Raw genomic sequence first — 25,420 nt, 5'->3', positions numbered from 1 at the left:
TGTGAGCCAAACAGCAGGGAGGAGAAGCTTTGGGACTGTAAACTTTTAGAGCAGTCCATTTCCCAAAGAGTGTGGGAGGGAGACAGACAGAAGTGGATGGCCCAAGACCTGGATTCACAGCTTTAAAAGTAGGAGCGGGATTTTGAGTTTGGGGCAATTCTTCCCCAGGCCTGGAGAGAGTGAGGTGGAATATAGCAGACTTTCTGTGGAAGTTTTTACTCAGTGGGGAGAAAGAAAAAGGAGCATTAAAGGGTGGTGAGTCCTACCTTGCTTTTTTTTTTTTTTGCTTTCTTTTTCTTTTTATTAAACACTGTAAATATGCGGGGCGTGTATCCACACATGGCACAGAAGCAGAATCTATTACAGAAACTCTGAGAGCATGTTGTTAAATGTAAGTTGAGCCTCTAAATTGAGATTGAGAACAGCAGCAGCCACTTTTCTATAGAGAGGGGGGGTTTCAGCTGACTGCAACATACATGAGGCACTATTAAAAGTTTACCGAGATAATGTTGCTGATGATTGCATTTCTGTGTCATTTTAATGTTGTGAGCCGGGTACAGGGGTTTTTCAGGTATTTGCAGATGCAAAGATCAAACGGAGGAGGACAAGGTGTAGAAAGAAGGAGAGAATAGAGGTGAGGAGTAGAAAAAAAGGGGGTTCTTCAAACTTCAATGGGAACCCGTTTACTGTTCAGAAAACTCCTGGGACATCAGGTTACCTTTTCTTTTTCTCCCTCTCTCTCTGTCTCTTTCTCTTTTTTCTATCTGTCGTTCTCTCCACTCATGTTACACAATTCTCAAAAGACTTGCAGATTCTGATGAGCTCCAGTGTCCAATATGAAGCATGTTGAGGGTATCCTCACACCTGGGTGGGGCTTGTTGTTTATAAGGTGTGCTACTAATCATTTTTTCAACTCTTTAAACGAAATTTTTAAAATTGTGTTGTGTATGCGTGCGTGTGTGTGTGTATATGCAAGCAAGCGTGGGTGCTAAACACAGACCTCACGCCTGCCACTCCTACGAGGGAATTCCTTTCGGGGTTTGACAGGAGAGGAATGTCACAGTGAGCCAAAGATTACACACACAAACAAACATGAAGCAAATCAACAGTGTCACTAAAGGCTTCACCTTTGTCATATACGTGTGGCTCTCTGTGAAAAACATGCATTCATTGGTTCTAATATAATGTGCCGAGGATGCTGTTTGGTTGTGGTCCATAAAATCACCAAATATCAACATTGATATATCAATATAGGTATCATATAGATAGGTGTTATGTTTTGTCACCCACCAACTTACCTGTATTATCTGCTACAGCAGCAGTGTACTGTATTTATGCACCTTTGTGTTAGATAATAAAATAAAAACAGCTGAGGTTACTGCAGACTGGAAGGAGTAAAGAAGCAAAGTTTCTTTAAAAACAGTAAAGTTATAAGTAAATGGCTGATGTTACTGGAGGGGATGTGATTCTCTGCCCCCTGAAATAAGAAATATTGGTTCTCTCCCCCAGTTTAAATCCCAACTCAAAACTCATCTGTTCAAATCTGCATATTCACTGTGAATCCACTGTTTGTTCATTTTATCTTGTGCTTTATTTTATTGTTCTTATTGTTCTTATTCTGTGTTTTATCCTATTGTAAAGTGTCCTTGGGTGACTTGAAAGGTGCTCATAAATAAAATTTATTATTATTATTATTATTATTATTATTATTATTATTGCCTTCATCTCCTCTCTGTTGGCCCTCTGTTGGCAAAGTGCTGCAGCAACCTGACTATATATCCTACATGACATGCTCTTCTTTATGGTTAACGCAGGAGGAGTCAGCCAAGGCTTAGTTAAAATGAATGTTTTGTAAGTTAAAAATAAAAATAAGATGGGCCGTATTCAAACTTCAGGTCTGAAATGAGTTTTCTCAAGCAAAACAGGTTCTTTTTCTGAAAGGGAAATCACAGTAACTGTTATTACTGATTATATCTAGAGTACGCCTTGTTGACCTAGCTGCCTGTCTGCCATCTATGCAGACCGACCTGGACACTTGCTAAATTTGTAAAAGTCCAATTTATGACATATCTCTCTTTTTGCTTTTACCTTTTTTTTCCTCTAATAATTAGAAAACAAAAGGTTTTCCTGTGTGTAACTGTGTTTGCAATTGAAACAGAAATGGTTTTACCCTGTAAATCTTTCAAACCTAGCAATGCATCCAATGCCATTGCTAAAAACAACTTAAGCCATATGAACTACCGTTCGTATATGTATGGAGGGCAGATGGACAGTGCTGTTTTCCCCCGCAGACAAAGATGTCTGTGATTATTCATGACCCTCTCAGGTTTCCCTTTGAAGCTGAGTTACAGCTTTCCCTATGTTAGCACCAGTGTGTGCAGTTGTGTATGTGTGCATTAGTGTGTGTGTGTGTGTGTGTGTGGGAGGGAGAGCGTAACAGAGTAACTCTTTACAAATGAACAAGTATTAAACTACTTAAACAGTGAAGAGGAACATATTCATGTGCAGCAAAGAATGGCCATAAGGAAACATACTGTAGAGTGTTTTTATGTCACAGCTATTTACCCAGAAAAAAAATAACCGTGTTGACCTTTTTAAAGTTACAGACCAGCGTAATACATTTATCCCTTCTTGTTCTACATGCTGTATTTTTATCATTTTGTCAGTTTAAGACTCAAACACCACTGACAGCTTGTTGCTCTGCTTGCTATGTGGACAAGTGACATAATCTGAATCTGCAGTCACTCGGATTTTGACAAGAACAGGATCCACCCCTGAAACACATAAAGGAGGAGATGATGTGGGCTGTCTAGACTGAATGGTTGTATAGGACACCTGGGCAAGGGAGAGGCTGTGACAGCACACCTGTACTGTCAGTTTGTCTTTGATTCTTTAACCCGAGGCCAGCGACAAACAGCTCTTAAAGTGACTCTAGATTTGCAAACACCATAAAATAAACATAATTTTAGTTGGGTTTTCAATGAACAATGAAAATTTTTATTATATCTCTTTTGATGGACATCTTTATTTAAAATATCAGCTGCACTTTGATTATTAATGTGACTAAACTGTGTGCCAAGCATTAGGATTATTCATGCAGTAATCTGCAGGCTAATATAGGATGGGAGTCATGTGACGTAATTTAGGTGACGTTTTAAAACCCACAGCTTCATGCTACTTCAGTAAAAATACCGTATCACCAGATTACACTCAAGTACTACTTGCAGAACTAGAAAAAACGGGGCGGTGCCAGTTGGCAACAGAATATTTAAAGGTTTCTTCACACTGGATGATAATGTCTTATCAGACCACAAAAGCTGGAGGCAGAATAATCACAATCCTTAATAATCCTCAGTGGTTAATTGCCCAATTAGTGACAGGTAGAGATTTTCAAACACCTGCATTTACACCTGCCCACAAGCATTATCTGCACACCTGATCAGCTTCTGAATTGCTTTGCAAGACTTTTCCATGCTTCATGATTCTTCATGCATCCTTTAGAGTAACACTTTTCGTAGCATTACACAACAGGTAGTAAAATTAGTAATATTGTGCGTATTCTAAATCCTTATGTGCTACAGTGTGGTGAAAATATATCATTGGTGATGTGAAGATGAGATTTCTCGATATAAAGGGTTATTTGATTATTTTACCATAATTTTACAATTTAGTAAACTAGTAGTTTTAAGGTGTAGGTTTTGTTAAAACTGTTTAAGTCAAACTTTGACTTTAAAAAATGAATCTAATAATTAAAATTTATTAGGTGAAGGAATCTCATTTCTTTCTCTATGAGTGATGGTTATGCTCGATAAAGCAGAAGGAAGCATCCCTCTTTCTTGATAGTTCATGGGTCAGAATGTAAACCCAGGGCGCTGGTTATCTTTTGGGTCAATACACAAAGTCGGGTGAGAACATCTGGCGTAAAGTAAACTAGTCGAAGGGTCTGTCTGAAATCAGTGGGAAAGGTAAAAGGTCAGAGTTGGAGGTTATACCTCTGTGCTTGTGTAGGAAAAGCGGGATCTGGAGGCCACTGCAGGTCAGAATCCCGAAGGAGCTCTGAGCAGAACAGACAAAAAATATATATATAAAATATCGGAAATGTAACATCAGCTTTCTGCTGTAATTCTTGTTGACATCTCTTTTACAAACATCTTCTCACAATGTTTGGAAGGAAACGTATTCAACAGAAATCTCAGCTAACATTGTTTGACATTTGTAACTTACTGGATTTGAACAGGGCTCTTGTCAAACATGTGCAGGATTCTTTATATGGACCTGGTTTTCTGCCCCTTTGCGCTGCACACAAACACGCTTCCGGACTTTTCCACAGATGAAAACTGAATCCAGTTGCAATTCTGTGTTGAAGATCTGATTTTGACAGATGCTGCATCAAAGGGTTATGTCTGTGTGCTCTGATCTTATTTCTATTTCTATTGTGTGCATAGTACTATATATGCCTACAAAAAATACATCTAAATGTACTGACATGCCTGCTCATTCCACATAAATGCCTCTGTGACTTTTAGCTATGGCTTACTCTGCTTTCATGCATGTGCACGCAGCACAAACACAGTAGCTGAAAAATGGCCTTTCTTACAGCTATAATAACAGTGTTGTGGTCTTAATCTGTTGACTTTGTGCTCGTCTGATGTAGTGAATTGTTTCACTGCAACTCCTCGTTAGATGTGTGTGTACATTTGGATTAACGTGATGACACTGTCTCACTCTCACTTTCCTTTGCCTTTAACCCAATTGGTAGTTTAACTATAGCTTGTCTGGACATGAAACTTGCTCTTGTTGCCATCAACAGAACAAAATACTTGGTCTCCTCAAATATTTAGATTCAGTACAAAAGCCTTGTGAAAATAGCCTGAAATGTCCTTTTTTTGTAACAATGTTCTTTTTTTTACTCTACACAAACATCTCTTCTTATAAATTTTAAAGCGATACAATTTTCTCACCTGGCTATCAGAAGCTATCACAATACAGAGTGTAATAGTAACGGACACCAAGCCCAGCAGTGGGAGAATGGGGTTTGTCAATGAGTATTCACAAAGCGCATGTGTGTACATGTGTATGTATACATGTTTGTGTTGGATACCCTTCAAACACATAGACACGCCTTAGCCCCAAGGATACAAGCGAAGCCTCTCATTATGCACTCATTTTGATTCTGCCGATTTCAGAATGCACAGAATGCATGAGGATGAGCCACTGGCTAGTCGTAACAGATTAGCCTCCTGCACAGCCAGCAGGAGTTAACAAGGTGTTGTTCTACATATAGTTGTTTCAGCCAGACAGGATCCTGCAAAATACCAATACATCAAGGACTTTACAAGCAATTTTCTCTCCTCCAAACTATCCGTTTTATCTGTCATCGAGTTTTGTTGCAGTTAAAACTCACGGATTAATGGTGAGTCCTCAGGACTTTTGGGGAGTATGACGCTGCAGGCAGCAATTTCTCTCTGCTAGATTCTCTTTTAAGCCTTGTATTAAGCTCCATAGTAAATATTCATTTATCTAAACTCCTGTTCCAAGTCACTTACATGCAAAAAAAACATACACACACATAGAGCTGTGCTGGAAAGTAGCCACTTACTCTTTCACCAGAGCTCTGCTCACACAGTGAACATGGCATGCTGCTAACAGACAGAGGATGGGCCTGGGAGGTCCCATGCAGACAGGTGTTAGACATCAGCCAGAGGGGAAAAGTGTGGGAGGGTCGGGAAAGGAGGGAGATATGAAAAGGGAGATAGGGAGAGTGAGAGACATAGAAGCAGAGAGAGAGAGTGATGACAGCACGATGTGGAGACCACACAGAATAGAAACTGGTTCGGTCAAATCTTTAGTAAGAGGTGTCAGAGTACAATCAAACAAACACTGGGAGGGACAAAAACAAGATTCTTTGTACAATCTTGAGCAGATTCAGTGCACTTCTGACAAGCCTGTCTATAAGAGTGCAACAACATGGACTGCAGTAATCAGTGTTGTTTGGTTAACTAGAGACGAAGCTGGGTATCCTGGTTTTCATAAAGCTGGCAAAGTTCAGCCTCAAATTTGACTTTTTTTTGATGCATTAACAATATACAGCACTTATGCCTCCTTCAGACATCCACTAATGTCTTTCAGTCTGACTTAATGTGAAAGTATCTGTTTCATGTATGATTGTGCGTCATAAACACGTTTAAAAGTTAATGCTGCAGCCTTACTAGATAAGAATAAGAAACATTAGAAATAGCCACAGATTTCTTTTAAAACTGGCCCAGTCTGAGTGCCTGCCATTACAACAGACAGGAATGTGCTTTTTAACAATTTTAGCATTTTAGCACAAACACTAGAGCACAGATGGATGGTAGTTCTCATGCCTTGCAGACAGGCTTCCAAAAATCACCTAGTTTCCCTAATTGCCCCACAATGTTACATATATCACAGACTGAGATGTTAATAAGATTATTAAAGATTGAATCAGAAACTAACAGCACTGCGTTTTTCATGCAGTGAGTGAACCTTTATAAGCTGCTGTTCACTGGCTGTCTGTTCCACTGGACCAGGCGTATAGCAGTTATCGGTTAAGAATAAAACCATAGTTCCCAAATTTAAAAAAACAAACCCCAACCTAATGCATATTTACCAAACCCAGAGTGAGCGCTGCTTTCAAAAAAGTGGGGCCAGTTTTTTCCTTATTATATTATTGCTGTCTTTTGAGGTGAGTTGGGTTGTGAACTTTCTGCCATTGTTACCACAAAGAGTCACCAGTCAACAACCCTCTGGCAACTTCTTGAGAATAACCTGTATTTCTTTACTGTTTGGCGTGTGGTTGCTAGGGATGGGTATCGTTTAGGTTTTATCCGATACCGGTGCCAAACCGGTACTTTTGAAACTGTGCCGGTGCTTAAACGGTGCTCAAACCGGTGCTTAAAGAATGGAGAACACAAAATTGGTCCTAAAACCTCTCATGTTCAGCTGTTTTTTTGTAAAAAGATAACAATGTTAGCCTTTTCTGCAGCTATGGGGCATATATGGCATCACTCTTGGCTGGCAGCAGTGCTTAATCGATGGAAAAAACACCAATTTTGTCTAAAAACCTCTCATGTTTAGCTGTTTTCCACTTCTTCTTTGGTCATTTTAGCCTTTTCGTCCAGGGTGAAGGGAGTATCTGCCATCAAACAAGAAGACAGCCGCATGTAGCTATGATGGTGTTTGCTAGTTCACCTTACATGCATTAATGTAATAACGTGGTTAGCCTCCTCAACGTAAATTACACACGAACATCATTAAGCTCCTCACGCAGAGAAGAACGGCTGCTGCTGCATCATCATCCTCATCATTTCTGCTACACTGGCAGGGCTAGGGGCCAGGACTCTCCTCTTCGGGTTCTTGGGGGATGTTGCTAACTCCGGGTCCGATAACAGGCACCACACCCGCAGTAGATGTGCAGCAAGCTATCAAATACGGCGCATTTGTCGGCTTTTAAAAAAACGCTATGCGCCGCCAGGTGTTTCATCGGATTTGAGGTGTTACCTCCTTTGACAGTATCACAGTATCAGCTTAAAGCACTTGTTGCTGCTGAGTTTGCATATTTTGCTGTGAAGTACAGCCAGAATTTGACCGCTTCGCTTTGGGCATTTTTAATCCGTAGCTCTGCTCTAAAAGAACGCACGTACCTGGACCCGCCTGCTATCCTCGGAAACGTAAAATGATTGGCTAGAATCTAAAGTGTATCACAGCTTAGGGAAAAAAAGCACCGAAATAAAGCACCGAAATGTGCGCTGCATTTCGGTCTGGTTACTACCGTTTATGACAGAACCGATACCGGTACCCATCCCTAGTGGTTGCTGGGGGTTGCTGGGTGAAATTAGTCTCAAAGAGAGTGCTTTTGACTGCTTTGCTAACAGTTTCACATGGAGGTTTTTGTTCCATATACAACTTTGGGAACAATTTCACCTGCAGACTACAAGCAACCTCCCACAAACGCTCTCCAATGAGTCAGAAAATATAAATTTAGGTGTGTGTATATGGGGCTTAGCAGTTGATTTCACAGTGACAGGAACCATTCACAAATGATCAGGGAATTTCCCTAGCAACTGGTGGTTGCCAAGCACTTGCCAACCAGTCTCTAGGCCTGTGTGACTGGGACCTAATGTCATGATCCTGGGTCCTTTTGACCCAGCGTTTTGTGTTTTCTCTTCGATTTTGGTTCTGTTCTTCCTCTGGTTAGTGTTTACTCTGTTCTGCCCGTGTGTTCCTGTATCTAGTCCGCGTTTCTTAGTTTGTGTCCTTTCATGTGTAAGTTCCTGTTTTATTGTGAAGGTCTGCGTCTTATGTGAGTGTTTTCAGTTTGCCTCCCTAGTTTCGTCATGTTAATCACTCCCAGCTGTGTTTCCCACCTGTGTGTAATCTCCCTGTGTTCTCTGAGTGTATTTAAGTTGTGTTTTCTGTCTTAGTTGCTGGTTCGTCTGTGTTGTTTCCCCTCGTCTCCCCGTATGTATTTCCTCGGACCTCCCTGCATCTTCGTTTCTGGTTTGTGTTGTTAGTTTCCCCAGTTTAGGTTTCCGGTTTCATGTTCACCCACCATTGCTGTTTGTACCCACTCCTGTAAATAAATACTCACCTGCACCAGAGCTGCCGCCTTTTGGGTCTTTTCTCCAACTCCACACGGCTTGCCCCGGCAAACCGTGACACCTAAATTGTTTCAATATTGCCTTTTTATTAAAATCTATAAAATATAACACAACCATTAGGGTAATTTTTGCATATTTTGCTTCTTTAGCGTCATGGAGCAATATTGGTTAACACTTCGCCCTAGACCCCAAAAACAAAAGCAATTAATCAGTTAAATCTAAAAAGTATTATGAGAAAGAAGTGGAAGGTAACACTATTCAGCCAGCCTTTCAGACTGTTTCCTCTGTATTTGTTGACTATGTTTTAAAATTAATTTGAATTAATTTGAAGCGTCATGAAGGGATGTAACCAGAACTACTTTCCATGTATTAAAGTTTCCTTTTAGCTGTCTGTCAAACGTGAGAACTAGTTGTGTTTCCTGTGTCGTATATGCTACCATTACCAAATTCAATTAAGAATATTTAGAGAAAATCTTGCGTGCATATCTTAATGTTTGACATAGCATATACTCAGTCTTGCGTGACCACACCCGTGCTCATGGCGACAGACAGACCGCAACATAAACGGTGCATAATGGAAAGTTTTAGTCTCTTAGCAAGCACATCTGTCTATTTACGCCCATGTTTCACTTTACGTTGCGCTGAAATTTACCTGGATGACTCACTCGGGGGTTGCTCAGCTGCTGATTTGTTTACAATACCATGAGGTGGCAAAATTACACACATTTGTCTCCTCAGATACTGCTGTTAAAAATACTCTGCTAAAGGTTTGAGCACTAAGATTCAACTTCTTTACTCAAGTAGAAGTGTTGAAGTACAGGCTCTGGAGTGTAATCAAGCTTTGGAGGACATTGCTACCAGCTCACTGAATCTAATGCCATAATAGTATCATACAAAAATAATATTAATATAAGGGAATACACAATTTATTTAAACTTACCAAATAAAATACCAATTCTAATGAATATACTCACCTTGAACATAATGTTATGAAGGACACAAGTAAAGGTAACCAAAGGAAATCTAATAAATGACTCTACTTGCTGTTGCATTTATTGTAGATGGATGATTTTGCTTCTTCAAGTAAGTATAGCCAGGGGTTAAAGTGGGATTTGGCAGGTGACATTGGTTGAAGTGGTAGAGCGTGGGAAAATGAAAAACTTAGAAATACATTTTGTGTACATTTTGTGATCAGCTGACCTGTGCTGGTGTTTTATGTTGTGATCGGCCAAATGAATTATTAAGATATAAGCAGATCTTATAAGAGCCATCGTCGCTGATTCTCCAGCTTTGACAGCATAGATCTAGTATAAAGGCAGAATTCAGTGAGTTAATCTAATCAAAAACATCACCTTAAATTTAATTTGATTTGTGCAACCTTGATGTAACATAACACTGTCCATGAACATCACAGCTGCTCCGCACATTCGATTCAGTTCAGTTCAATTTTATTCATGCAGCGCCAAATTACAACAACAGTTGTCTCAAGGCGCTTTATATTGTAAGTGCCACAATAATATATTACTGCAAACTTCACCGCTATCCTGAAAACTAACCAGTTTAGCCTGCTCTCTCCCTATGCAGCCTTTGAATAATAACAAGTCAGTATACTTCAGTTTCTTTGAAGTATACTGACTAAGTTTTTTTTCCCCTTCTTGATTTCTTACTCTTTTTCATATTTGTCACATTTAAATGTTTCAATTCATTAAAAGTAAAGATAAATGATGATTTCATTTATTGAAGGAAAAAAAGCTGTCCACACCTACATGGCCCTATGTGAAAAAGTAATTTCCCCATAAAGCTAATAACTAGTTGTGCCACCCTTGGCAGCAAGAACAGCATTTAAGCATATGTGATAACTGGCAATAAGTCTTTTGCATCACGGTGGGGGAATTTTGGCCCACTTCTTTGCACAGTTGTTTTAATTCCATCACATTAGAGGGTTTTCAACTATACAGACGTGAATTTATTGGTGTGTTTCGAATCATTATCCTGCAGCATAAGCAAAGTGCACTTAAACTTTAGAGCATGAACTGATGGATATTCTCCTTCAAGATTTACTGGAAGAGTTCATAGTTCCATCATTAATGGCAAGTCATTCAGGTCCATGTCTGACGGTGGGTATGATGTTCTTTTTATGAAATGCTGTGTTAGTTTCACACCAGACCGAAATAGTGCGAAAAGTTCAAATTTTGAGTTTGCCAGTCCACAGACAAGACGGACCTCCAAATATTTACCCAAATTTTTGTGCCTTTTTCTTTGTTCTTCTTATCCATAAATCATTAACACTAACTGTGAGTGCTGTTCACCACTGTTCCACGTTTTCTCCATTTATAGATAATGGCGCTCACCGCGTTTCACTGGAGTTCCAAAGCCTTCGAAATGACTTTGTAACCTTTTCTCAGCTGTTCTTGAGTTTCTTTAGATCACTGGATTTTAGTCTAGTTAACTCAAATATAGTGAACACATATGTAACAAAGCAAAAGTCAGAAAAGGGACAAATACATCTTCCCAACGGTGCATGTGTTTGTATTGATATTACAAATATTCATATTGGAAGATGGATCAAGTCAGAGAATTTTTTAATCCTAAACCACTCTTTGCCATTTTGATTAGATAATACACGTTCCCCAGCTGGACGAGTAACAGCATGAGTGAAACTCTGCATAAATGGTGTTTGAGTTTTACTCTAACAATAAAGCTACAATATGATCTAACTCAAGCCTGAAACTGCTGGTTTTCTGTTAAAGCTATTGAGAGAAGACACAAAGTGATGAAACTCCACGTTTTCCTTTCTTTTGAATGCTTTGTAACTCCCCATTGCCTTTATTTCCTCCCTCTGACCCTGTCCTTGAACTCTTCTTTGTCTCAGTGTCTGTTCCACTATAAACTTGTCCTTCCTTACTTTGCTTCTCACATGCTCCTTTATGTGTGTAATTCTCTAGATATCTTATTGCCCATATGCATCCCGCCCTCCAATATTGCTGCCTCTCCCTATCCCTTGATGTATCTGATTCCTTCCTCTCCATCCTTCTGTCTTCATCGCTGTCCGTGGCCAGACAGGCATTCTTGCCTCTGGCCCTCCTCATGTCTCTGTGCTGCTGTGGGATTTTTAGATGCTCACCAGGAAGGGGGAGTTATTACCAGAGCTGAGCCAAAAGATTAAACACTTGTCACGAGAAGATTGTTGAATGTCAAGGTCATAAAAACTAGGGTTCTGGAAAACATGTTAATCATTGTGTTCATCCTGACTTCAAGGCTTGGAGGATCAGCCTCCCACGTCCACTGGTCCAGTGCAGGGAGAGGGTGGGTTGATTGGGGATGGGCCCATTATGTGGAGAGAAAGAAAGGGGGTGAAAAATGGAGAGAATGGCTTTCACTAACAAAACTGTGATGCTCTGACTGAGGTTTTGAGTGACTTCCAAAAAACTGTCATGTCTTGAACTCGGCTGGAATCGAACAACCAACATTTTTAGTAAGATTATAGAAAGTAGTTGAGCAGTTTGGTCAGAAACAAAGTTATAAAACTTGCTTAATACATCTCACCGACAGCTGAGAGAGTGAGTGAGCCAAGATTTTAAATCTTATTGAACAAATTCAAAGCTGTCTGGTACTTGTTATTGTGAGTTCAAGAATTGTCTCCTCAGCGGCTGTGGTCTGAGAACACTTCGGCTTCATATTTTGCTCTCAGAAGAAGGTCCAGCAGAGTTTGGGGATTGTACATTAAGAGAGAGTTGACTCTACACTGGCGCCACTGTGACTTAAGTGTTTGCTTAGATGATCACATATTACTAATTGCTAAATGAACTTAAGTGACAGAGTCGAGGCCACTCTCCCTCCCATTGATCGCTGGTCAGTGCCCATATACGCCATCATCCATTTGATTAAACCACTTCCACTCCTTTTAGTTCGTCCCAGCAATCACTTCATGTTTCTCAGGGGTTTTTGGCACTGTGTGCTGGTACCCGTGATCGGCCATCAGCTCAAAGACCTCCTGGCAAACTTCTCGTTTCGGGCTGCTACCAATACTACCATCAGCCACTAAACCCAAAAACATCTGCATCTCATGACGTCTGGTGATGTCATATTTTCATATCAACTCAGCTTACTAGGAGCAGGTACTGAAAAAGTTTCACCTAATGGAAACCGAGTGGAGTCAAGCCAGCCTAGAAGGTATAAGTGGAGGAGGGCTGCTGGTGTTCATGCTTTGTATCACAGGCGAATCACTCATGTTGTTCATTAATAAACAGTTTTGTTGCATGCTGACATTAATCTGATATTTTCATTGACAGTGGAATAAATTTTAGCCCTGTTTGTACAAACAAACTTCGATTTGCTGCTTTTGCTTCCAAATTACTGCTGGAATGAAAGTATTGTTTATATTTTAGGTTCCTTTCACGAACGCCACAATGATTCAGTCTTTCTATTATGATGAATCAGTGTTCGACTTACTGTAAGACATCATGTGACAACAGTGGAACGGTTGACGTCGCACTGCAGCCACGTCTTTGCTTTGTCTCAGGTTTACCCGTAAATAAAACGTGACTGTGGAACAAATGTTGTCAAGAGATGAAATTGAATGTGTTGCTGCACGAAGTTTCGGCAACAAAGACTTTCAGGTCCAACAGTATAGGAAGAGGCCTGGGATTCTTGGAACTGTTGTTCAGTATTTTGGTCGCCCTTAAATGCCCCGGGGCTTTGTTGCATTGTGGAAAGCTGTGACTTAAAGTCAACATAAGTATGTTATTGCGCCTATATTCTGCCGGATACACTGTCAGCTTTTATTTGTATGTATTTGTATTTGTATCCTCTTGACACAACACTTTGACATCTACTTCTCTTGAGTAGTTTAATAAAAGTGTAAAAGTGAAGCCATATGCGGACACAAAGCCCAGTTATTCCAGTTCCAAGAAAAATTCATTCCACAGGAAATGCTAATAGAAATCCTGTTGTCCTTGTGTTTGGTGAATATAAAAAAGTCAATCACTTTAAGGCTTCTGAAGCAGAACCAATATATATATTATTTTATCCCATAACAAAACAGTTATGTATGCTCTGACTTCAGCAAGAGTTGGAAAGAAGAAAGACCCTCTCCAGTTAGAGTCTATGGATTTTATCAGAAAATGGTTGCGTAATTTTCCCCAAAGACGAGAAGATAATGGTCTGACCCTGTGCTTTGCACCTGCAAAGATGCACTATAGTGCTCAGATCTGCTCGCTGTTAGGCACAGAAACAGCCATGTACTCAGGAAGTTACCTCTGGCTTTTAACTGTGAGAGTAAAGATGAACATTAGGTCAAATTCCAGGAGCAAAAAAAAATAAAAAATGGAGAGACAGATAAATGAGAGACAGACGGAGAGAAACAGAAACCCAGAAAGCACGAAACAGCAGGATGAAGATGCTGGCTCTTTGCCAGTTTGTTCCCTTTAGTTTCAACACCATGGCTCCCCTCTTCCCTGATATTCTCAAGATGCCCTCGGCAGACATACAGAAGCTTTTATTTTACAACAGCTGATGGCAAAAACAGCTGTGCAAAATAGAGTATATTCATAAAGAATCATTTAGGTGCTGTCCTTTGGATGGTTGCTTATCAATTACCATCCCCTACTGCCGTTGTCATTTACAGTCCTCTAACACTGCAGGCAAATGTAACTGAAATGTTTGCAGAAAGCCCAAAGCTGTGGTTTATTTAAGATGTTTTTTGAACTACTGAGCCAAATGTTCAGCTGATTGCCAGCATGCCTCTCTATGGCTGCCAGTACCATTTAAATGAACACTCGGTCTTTTGATAGCTACTCATTTGCAGAGGAATACATTTTAAAGTTGTATGTGCTGTTACCTGTGCATAGTTAAATCCTTACATATTTTATTGTTGGACATATTAAACCGATCGAGTGAATTCAAGTTCATGTCGAGACCTCATACTTTGTTTTTCCACGCTGTAGCATTTGCCAGCTCCACATTTTGCACACCAAATGTTATTTTGTTCTCCATATCTCGCATCGTTTGTCATCCCTGCGACGAGTAAAGTACTTTAGCAGGTTATGTGTGACACTACCTGTCTCGTTCCCCCCGTGTCCTGTGGCTAAAGCAGCAAAGTTTGGTGGTTGAAGTATGTCTGATTTACAGCAGGTGCTATTGTTGTCCATGTAAATGTCTTTTTAACATAAAGACCAGGGGGCGGTGAGGAACAAGGGTGCAGAACAGTACGCCACACAGGCTTAAAAAATGGCAGCATCATAGATAAATGGAAAACTGAACTATCATTAAACTCCTCTAATATAGTTTGGTTTTTGTTTCTGTTGGTGGTGGCGGTAAAATATATATTTTAAGTTAAACAATTAAATTCACTTGAGAAAATGATGGCTCTAAGGTTAAATGGCTTTATGCAGACAATTTGAATTACAAATTGGCAAAACTAATGCTTAGTTAAGACAACTTAAAAGGTAAAGGTCACATCTGGTATCAAGAATCACCAGATACAACCTGACAAACCAGGAGAATGACAGAAAAAAGTGTGACAAACTGTGAACAAGTAATAAACAATTAATAAATAAGATAATATGGTTACACTGGTAAGATAAGTGTGAGACAGCAGTTTTTAGAGAAAGCTTTTAGCATGATGATAATCTTAAATTGGCAGCAACTGAAATCAGGAAAAGCACAAATGCCACAGAGAAAACAGAAAGAAGAAGTCAGCTGATCGAGGGTGAAATAACTCATAACAATGCTTTGGCTGAAATATGGAAGAAATCTACACTTTTAATGCGTAAGAGAGTCCAAACATTCTTTTAATTTTGGTGACTGCTGCACGTTTGCTGTGCCAAAAAATAGGAGTTTTAACGTGTTTCCAAGAAAAGACTCAGCCTTCCAAGAACCTTTGGGGAGTGTAATTTAATTGTTATTTTAACGCTGCATGACATCATTTTACGTGACAACAACTCGTGGCAGGTTGTTGTATCGGTTTCACATGGCAGCTAATCGAAACTGTGACACGTGATTTTCCTTCTGTAGCTGAAACATCGTGAGTGGAAGCAGTGTAAGGATTATTTCGAAGCGTTATGTTATCGGCGAGTGTGTCGCTGTGAGGAGAAAAGTTCAAACTCTCTTACAACAGTGAGTTGTGACAAAAAGACTTTCATTTCAAACTTTCTCCAAAAAGCAAAACTCGTTTAGACTGAACACGAACTAGTCCAATTTTTTAAACACTGATAACATTTTTAGAGGAAATAAATATATCTTCAACATTTGGATGTGTGTTAAAGGAGAGAGCACGTTGACCTGGTGGTCATCCTGCCTGATAATTATTTCCAGTGGTTGACAGCAGGAGGAACTGTGCTCCACTGGGTTGATGAAAGACACAGAAAAGCTGTTTACCTTTCTCTGTTTTGCTCTCGGCCTCTTTTCTCTCCTCCTCCCTCTATCTCTGCCGCTGTCAGTCTCTCTTTCTCACCCCCTCATAATCTATGGCCGCTGTCATCGCTCTGAGAGAGCGGCGTGTGTTTGTTTGACACGCTGCTCCTGCATATCTTTTAACAAGGACATGTCACTAATAACTAATGTATCACACAGACAGGAAGACACCCTCGCTAACTGTAAACTAACCCCGGAGTGATGGCAGGCGATGCTCTCGTGCCTTCTTGTTTCACACGAGTGTGTAATGCTGTAAACTGTAGTCTGATCATTAGATCATCTTGTGGACTAGCAAAAAAAAGAAGTGTTACAAAGTCAGTACCAGTAACTGCGTGGCTGGTTTCCACTGTCTTTGGCTACATATGTGGTCTCTAAAGTCTTTTTCCCTTCCTGTTGCCCAATGATTAGTTTTCTAGGTCACAACCCGGCAGCTGTGTGACTAATGTCATCTTTTCCACTTGCTTTCATCAACTTTGGTAGTCTGGTTTGACCAGGTAGTGCCATGTGGTGCGTGGAACCCCAGCATGTGAAAGTGATGGATGACTCAAGAGAAAATGGTCTTGATTTACAAAGCTGGCCAATCAGCTTATTGTGAAAAAAGGGAAGCTCCTTATATTGATGTATGAATCATAAAAGAATATTGAACTACGGTTTTGTTTATCCACCAGTGTATTAATACAGCATGTGTAGTGTCTGGAAATATGAACCATACAGTGTCTGTCCTTTCTCTGGTTTGTGGTTTAACGGTTTTGGAATGCCTCTGTCATTACTCGGCCACAGGACTGTCTCCTTCTAGCTTTGCTGCTCTTCAAGGTACAACATTTTACTTTTTATCACTGCTGCAATGATCTTCCTTCTCTAGTGTTTGATGTAGGGTGTTAGCACCTAAATCCTAAATCTAGGATTCTTTTTTCCAGGCTCAATGTGGGCGATGTTTTTAAACTCCAGTGTAAAACGCAGTAGTGCTTACACAGAATCGTAAAACAAACAGTTTAGGGAGGAGATGTAAATCCTGCTCAACGTTCAGGAGAAACACCAGCTTGTGTGTTTGTTTTTCTGTGTATTTGTGCGAGAAGGTCAGAAGGATAGTCAGGCCGATTCTGATGCAGTAATTCTGTAAGTCAGAGGTGTTCTGCTCTGACCTGTGTGCTCATGCTCTGCAGTGTTTACGCTCCACCAGCATTAAGCATAAGCCACATATTTTTAACATGAGGATCCTTCACCATAGGCCTTGCAAATAGTGAGCGGCACATCAGCCTGGATCAATCAGCTCACTGCCTGTTTGGTCCGGCTCCATGTGTGCAGGGTGTGGGTGTTTAAGTGTGTGTATGGTTGTGTTTATTGAAGCTAAAATACAATACAAAACCAGTAGGTATGTTTTATAAAACTATAGCTGTTTCCATCATCCATGATTACTTGATTGTTTTACTGATCAGCTGCCAAACTGACTTTTTGGCAGTGTTTGAATAAGTATTAACAGAAGACGTCGTAACAATAGCACAGCGTAAAAGTATTGGATGCTTGTTAAACCCTGCATTAAAAGATTTACACAAGTAAAGGGCGTGGATCTACTTTCAAAAGCTACCAATCACAAAAACAAGAGTATATGAAAAGCTTTGTCTAACCGCAGGAAAGCTGTAGCGTTAATATTTGAGTAAAGAGCAAAACTGCACTGAATACAGTACTCGAGTACTGCATCATTACCTTTTACAAAGCCAACAGCAGAAACATGTTTAAAGAACATTAAAAGTCAAGGACTTTAACATTCTTAGCTTGTGGGAAAATACCTGAAGAGTGATTTAAACTCTTTTAGCTGAGCTGATGTTCCTAATGGGAACAGAGCCAGTGACATTTTGATATTTTTCAGCTGTTTGAAAGGTGGACGCTGGTCTGTTCAGACGCAACACTGACCTCTGCTGGTTATAAGTGCTACACTGCAAGGATTACAGCAAAACTGGTTTTTGCAAGAAAACTGTAAAATATCACGGAAAAAAATCAGGTTTCTTTTTTGTTGTTGTTGTTTTGTGAAGATTATCATATATCACTAATTGCTTTTTCTAATTTCCTCGTTTCTATAATCTCCTTTCAAAAGGCTCCGCCTCCCGCACCAAAGCAGTAAAACATGTTAAGTTAAATATTTATAACACTAATAAACTTGTGTTCCAGCACTAAGCAAGCAAAGTGAAACACCGACACAAGTTAAAAAAAATAACAGTAATGCTGTCACACCAGCTTCCACTGACCTCTGTGACCTGCTGGGTGTTTGTCTGGAAGGAAGTGGGTGTATTCACACACAACGCGACGCTGTGCAAACGAGCCATGAAAACAGCATTATGTGCATGTACACATACAGATGCATGGCACTATTTTCAGTGCATAGGTTCACTATGTAACGAGTAACACTGGATGAGGTGTTAAATGCCTCACATTCCAGTGTACGGAAAACGCAAGCTCTTAAAGTTAAACATGGTGAGTGTGTGTACACGGCATGAGATAAGGTTAGGTAATGATAAATTGTGTATGTCTGTAAAAAAAGGGTGGCAGGTTTGTGGGGCTGTCTAAATAAACGAAACCGCTTGTTAAGCATGTTTACATTCCTGATTGCTCTGAATGGCTTTTATGCCCATCTTGTCCCTTTGCAGGGCACTTAAACACATACTCCTTTTGAGTCGGAGGTTTGCCTTTAAGATTACTTTTCCTTTGATTTGGTTTGATCTGAAAAACGATAGCTCCAGATGTATTTATGAAAATGTCAACGCGTATTATATCTGACTAAAATAACATTTGCACAAGTATTTAGTGTGTTTTTTTGTGTGTCTTTTGCAGAGCTGTAGTTCACGGGGTCCAGATGGCAGGCATGAGGGGCCCGACCTGCATTGGAGTCTGGCTCTAGAGTCCACAGGGGCTCACACTTCAACTGGACACATTCCACAGGTACCCTTAAACACTCACCAAGAGTAACACGTAAAAAGCAAGACATACTTGAGCAGGACCAAAGAAGTGCTCAGTGAATCAGAGCAAAAGAGTCAAACTAAGAACAGAACTAATGCCCCCTTAATGACAACGTCAATGATTCTGAATCTTAGATGTCACAAATGCACAGTAAAGGTAAAGTGTTACATTTTCCAAGTGGATTGCTCACTTAGAAACAATTTATCAATCCTTTCATACATTTTTAAGTGCATTTCAATTAGAAAATGTGTGAAACTTTTCACTTTAGACATTCATGTGACATTATCTCAATTGCGTGTTTGTGTTTGGTTTAGGACGTGTGCCCATGAGGTCGTCATCACTGGTCCTGCTCCTCCTGATCGGCGTCCAGGCTGTACTGAACATGGGAGGTGGATTGGCCCGGAGTGCCGGGGCACCCAACCACAAAGTAGGACAGCAGACGGCAGCCAATCACAGAGCAAGACAACAGCACACAGTAGCCAGGGACCATCTTACTGAAGAGCACACTTCGAAGCAGCATCATAGGACCAGCCACCACAGGACCAAGAGGCCTCATCGGGCAGCTTTAAATGCAAAGGATAGGAGCCCTCTTGTTGGGCACTCTACGTTGGATTCCCTCCCTGACCCCTCCAACCCAGTGGTGGATCCCAAGCTCTTCTCCAAGAGACGTTACCGTTTCTCACCTCGTGTCGTCTTCAGTGAGGTTCCACCATCACATGATGCCCTAGAAGGTGAGGGCTATGAAATTGATGGAGTTAGAGGGGTGAGGGTAAGGCGCCGAGCAGGATCACGCACCATGCACCGAGGAGAGTACTCGGTATGTGACAGCATGAATACCTGGGTGAGCAACCTGACAAAAGCCACAGACATGTACGGAAACGAAGTGGAAGTGCTGCCCAATGTTACAATCAACAATGTGGTGAAGAAACAGTACTTCTATGAGACCACCTGTCGATCCCCTACTCAAAGGGGTTCTGGAAACGCAAATGGTGGGAAGCCGGGGGGTTGGGGTGGAAAACAAGGTTCCAAATCAGGCAACTCGGGCTGTCTCGGCATCGACAGTCGCCACTGGAACTCCTACTGCACCAACTCACATATTTTTGTAAGTGCCCTCACCACCTTCAATGAACAGACAGCCTGGCGTTACATCCGCATCAATGCCGCCTGTGTGTGCGTCCTCAGCCGGAAGTCTTGGGGAGGAAGGCGGGGGCACTGACTGAGGCGGACGCCCGACCACCAGACTATGAACCGAGCACAAACATTTCTCATTAACAGCCACTGCAGCTTTATTGCCAATACTGTAATCCTTTCCCACACATCCAGACAAACACCCCCACTGACCAAAGCATCCAAACAACACACGTACTTAATGCAAACACACACATCCACACACTCGAACATCTGTCCAGCCCCTCGGCCCCCCGACCCTACCTCAGTCAAAGAAGTCCTGGTTGTTTTAAATTATGAGGACTGCATGTCATATTTATGGTTTATACAGTCAAATATAAAATTATATACAGTATGTGTATATATACAAAATGAATTCAAGCTTTTAATGTTGATGTTATTGTTGTTTTTGTGTTGTTCATGCTGTTATTTATTAAACACCTCAGTACTTGCCCGGTTTGTTGTGTCTGTTTGAGATCATGCTGACCGTCACACATCTGCAGGTCTGATCAACTCTGGTTGTTTTAACGTCTTTTAGCTCTTTGCTTCACAACTTTAGTTTCATTGTCATCTTCTGTAAACCATACAAAATCCAACCAGCGTCATAAACAGGTTCGATAAACTTTAGCGTTTAGCTCATGATAAATCCAAAAGCAGCAACCTTCGGGGAAACAAACAAGACACTAAACTTTATTTGATGTACTTGTGTTTTCTTTCTTTATAATCTTTGCTTATATTAAATATTGTAAGCATATTCACATATACCAGTTAAAGTGGGGAAGAGAAATCTCAACGTGCAGTAACACGGGGTTTCTAACAGTCATTGTCTTCTTTAAATGATTCCCACGTGCAAAAGCTAAAAGTCACAAGCCCAGACACTGAGTCACCTTAAATATTTTCCAAATATTGTTACCACATAATTATTATTATTATTCTATTTTCTTTTTTGTTCTTTTTTTTTAATTCCCAAATTTCTGGTGACTCATGTCTCTGCATTAAGATATTCCAGGAGAGAGAACAGCACCCAAAAGCAGAGGAGGCAGTAGAAAGACTTGTATGTGAACATCGATGCCTGAAGGAATGTGATTCATTCCATGCAGGCACGAGAGACGTGCTTTGCATTTTATACACACAGATTTATTAGCTGTGATGTTCCCAGTGTTCCCAGCAGTAGTGGTGACTTCTCGCCAGCTTGGCATACCGGTGTAAACACTACGGGAAGTCTCTGTGCATTTGTACTTGGAAGGAATGAATATTGCATAGAGACAGGTTCACAACTAAAGAAAAATAGCAAACTGTATCTTAGCAAGGTACTAGGGCCACAATGAGTCACTACAACAGCTTTAATGTTTCTGATCTTAGAAAGTTTGGACACTGGTGGGAAAAACATGCACATTTTTTCATGAGATAAGCTAAATGCAAGCATTTTTTTCACATGTAAATGCAACATCTAATACATTATTTTTCAATACCTTGTTTGGCCTTAATCAGATTATTAGGACTTGTGCTGCAAGTCAACTACTGCTTCTATAGCATGATCAACTTCAAACGTTTTGATACTCAGCAAGTGTGGCAGTGGAAATGTGAAGCTTACAAAGCCATGAAAGACTCTGTAATCATATCAAGTCAAACATGAACACCTCCGAGGTAAAATATCAATCATCTGAAATGTCAGGAAATGGCAATCAAGGGGAACTGAGGGGAAAAAGAACTAATATGAAACATGTCTGCTAGGCTGGAAGGTTGCACAAAAACCTCATTGTGACTATAAAGAAAGTAGCTTAAGGAAGTAGCCTTGACTTGTTTACAGCAAAGGTGTAACCCTCCAACCTCATCAAAAATTCAACTCGAAGTCTATTGATAAAACAATTCAGCTTTGGAGGAATGTTTGGTCAAAGAGATGAGATGCATTTGATGGTTAAACATAGACTAGAAATGTGCTTTTGATTATGTGACATAGGTGCTGATACAACAGATCAATATTTCAAGCAGCCAAGAATCCACTATAGGTTGTCCTCACCGTTCTCTCCCACACAACAATGACTGTCCGGCTGCATTTTCAGTTTTCTATGGGGCACAATTAGTCTTGACTGAAGCTGTTGACTAAGGGATACGAAGTATTGATTATATTTGAGCTAAAGGCCCCTTGTGATGCATGAACTCCAGTCACCATTTTGCATATTCCTGTGTTGTTTCTTTTTTACTTAGGAAAATATATTTATCACATTCCCTCTCTACAAGACATGTAATCATAACAATAATTCATGGGCAACAGTGAGACTTTGTCATTTGACTTGATGTTGTGTTTTGATAAGATCTGTGACATGCTAATTAAATACACTAACCACAACACACCACCTATCACTGAAATATGAGGTCTTACTGAGGGCAAAGTCCTACGGAGCCCCGCAAGGGACATGGGAGAAAAAAAATTAATCTTTCATCGTAATTTTTTTTCTCCCATGTCCCTTGCGGGGCTCCGTAAAGTCCCGGACTTGGCCCATGCACTCGCGCATTCATGGCTAAAGCCTCTGTTTAGGTGAGAATCTGCTACCCTCTTGTGGTCACATAGAGAACTGTACTTAACACTCAGATGAATAGCAGAGAACTTCTCTCACATAACTCTATTTCTTCCAAACAGCAGTTGAATTCTGCACCTCTTTTCACATCCTTGCCAGATACCTGGCTGCACTCTCACCTGCACTAACCCTGCGGGTTCACAGGTGCTTTTGAGCTCTGATCGTGTTGCCAGGAAACCTCATCACAGCAAGGCTGTCTGATCAAAGGGGGGTTTTTATGTTAAAATTGTGGCCTCAAAATACCTTTCACTTTGGAAAGAGCTGCTAACAGGCGGTCTGCTAACCCTGACATATTTTCCTTTGAGTTTGCTGCAGTTGCTGTGAAGTTATACAAGACACTTGAAGCTTAAATCAGTGTCTCAAAGGAGAAGCAAAAAATCGCTTTTCTTTGATGAATCTTCTTTATGTGCACTTTTCTGAAATAGATTGAGGTCATAGAGGTGAGCACGACTCAAAACAGTGACTCCATTACATTTCCATCACTGCACACATGCTATCAAAGAGTCTTTGAACGAAGCCCATTGTAACATGCATTTGGCAGGGTGCAAACTGAGTGAAGCCACAGAAAATTCATTCTTGGTGTGACCAGCAGATGGCGCTACGCTGCCAGGGATAGACAGTCTGTTTAAACGTGCCTACAAGTTTGGTGCTATGAGAGTGTTGAACATCTCTTCATTAATATGAAATAAATTACAATTTTGTGTGAGGCTGCATTGATTTTACAGCTGGCAGGTCTCACGGAAAGGGCGAAGGCCTTCATCCAGACCAGGATGAAACAATGGGCAAACATCTGCTCTTGATGATCCCACACATTCAAGAAACAAGAAACAAAAGTATGATCTGCTTACAATAGAACGCCAATAACAGTGATGACAACATGCTTCCAAAAAGACTCGACTTATACACGTCGCCTTCCAAGTAAAGTCAAACCTATCAGTCGCCTTGAAATACCAGAGCCATAATAGATCAACTCAATGATTGACCCATTAAGTATCTTGTTGAGCTATAAATGATCCAGCTGGTCATTTGTTATCTATTTTAGTGGAGGCTAAGACCTGCACATACTTTTCATGTTCACATGTTTGGAACTGCATAGCAACTGAGCCACTAACAGCCAACAACAGCCAACAAGCTGAGTGGTCTTATCAGCCTTTCCACTTTTGGAGCTGCTCTGAAAAGTGTCCAGTGTAAGCTTTGTTGTGGTTTCTTCATCTTCCACAGTTCCTCTAATGGGTCTCAGAACACAAATAGGGGTTTTTAACTGATTCAATTTTGAGACAGATGCACATGCGAATGACTGGAAACAGTTGCATGTTTTCTCTAAAATCTCTACCATGTCAGTTCTATCTGATTCTGCCTCCCCTTCAGCTTGGCAGACCACTTTGTTTCCAATATCAGGACATTTTTTGACCAGTGTCTGACTGCCACTGATAAAAAAAGACATAAATAATTTTCTTTGGCTGTTCTCCCTGCTTCCAATAGCTGTATGGAAAATATGTTGAATATGGTGCTCTGCAGTTATTACATGTCATCGATGACAAACATCCGACAGACGAGCTGCTCTTTCCATTTCATTACCTGCACAAATAAGTCTGTTAATTATACAGTAATGGTTATTTTGACCCAGTGATCCAGCTGCAATATAAAAATAAGAACACTAACAACCTGAACTGGTTACCTAACTTAGTAATTTCCATTATTATATATTATTTTGCTATGAATTATATCGTACGTAATACATTGTTTGAAAAGTGTCTTCACTTAATTATTTAAACAGATTTTAGTGACATCAATATGTTGACATATTTTATGTGAGTAGGAAGAAAATGAACTTGTATGAACTCATCCCACCAGGATTAGATTAAGCACCACAGGCAGCTAAGGATAGAGGTTTTTTTTGCAAGTTTTTTTTCATCTTTTTCAAAATTATTTTTTGAAAGCACAGCGAGCTGAAAGAGAGGAAGGAATGTGCTTACACACCACTCTTTATCATTAGTTATTATTCAGCTCTGGCTCTCTTCCACAGTGCATTCTTTCTCTTGTCTTCCTCCCATCACTCCCAACGGTCTTGGCAGATGGCTGACCCTCCCCGAACATGATTCTGGTGGTTCTTCCTGTTAGAAAGGAGTTTTTCCTTCCCACTGTCACCAAGTGTTCCATCAAAGGGGATCATTTGAATGTTGGGGTTTTGTCTCTGTCATTGTAGTGTCTTTACCTTACAATATAAAGTGCCTTGAGGCAACTCCCGATTTGATTTAAGACTGAATTGAAAGTTTGCGCTGAACATACATTTTGAGTAATGTAATTAATACCCATTTCTAATCACCAACCAGTTAATTTTTTTTATCTTTATCTGGGACTTTATTGTATATTTCACTTTCCACATTGAAGGTAGGCTGCCGTTATGCAGAATGCGATACATTTCAAACAAAAAACAGCAAATAAATATACAAAGCCAAAAATAAACTTAAAAACATTACAATTTTATTAAAAAATAGTAGCCTAATTCCGTTTGTGGGAAACTGATGTCTCCGTTTTCAGGCAAATAATAAAAAAAAACGTCCCCATTGAGCAGTCTCAACCCCCCCTTCTGCCACCCTCTGCATTATTGAAAGGGGCGGTCTGGAAAGAGTCTAAGCGGATCCTGCAGTGTGTGTGTGTGTGTGTGTGTGTGTGTGTGTGTGTGTG

At 40.4% G+C, this 25,420-nt stretch overlaps 1 protein-coding gene across 1 annotated transcript; it reads left to right on the top strand.

The window, feature by feature from the left end:
* Nucleotides 1–22,518, top strand: ngfa (nerve growth factor a (beta polypeptide)). The gene is made up of 3 exons (XM_005914660.2): nt 1–255; nt 18,861–18,968; nt 19,301–22,518. Exon 3 carries the CDS (start codon nt 19,312–19,314, stop codon nt 20,200–20,202), a length of 891 nt encoding a protein of 296 aa, XP_005914722.1. The 5' UTR covers nt 1–255; nt 18,861–18,968; nt 19,301–19,311; the 3' UTR covers nt 20,203–22,518.
* Nucleotides 22,519–25,420: the final 2,902 nt, after the last annotated feature.

Source organism: Haplochromis burtoni, unplaced genomic scaffold (assembly GCF_018398535.1).
Source record: "Haplochromis burtoni strain Fernald_Lab_line unplaced genomic scaffold, NCSU_Asbu1 Contig_9, whole genome shotgun sequence".
NCBI classification, from domain to species: domain Eukaryota; kingdom Metazoa; phylum Chordata; class Actinopteri; order Cichliformes; family Cichlidae; genus Haplochromis; species Haplochromis burtoni.
Note: the sequence above shows the minus strand (reverse complement) of the source record. Positions and strands in the feature narration are given on the sequence as shown.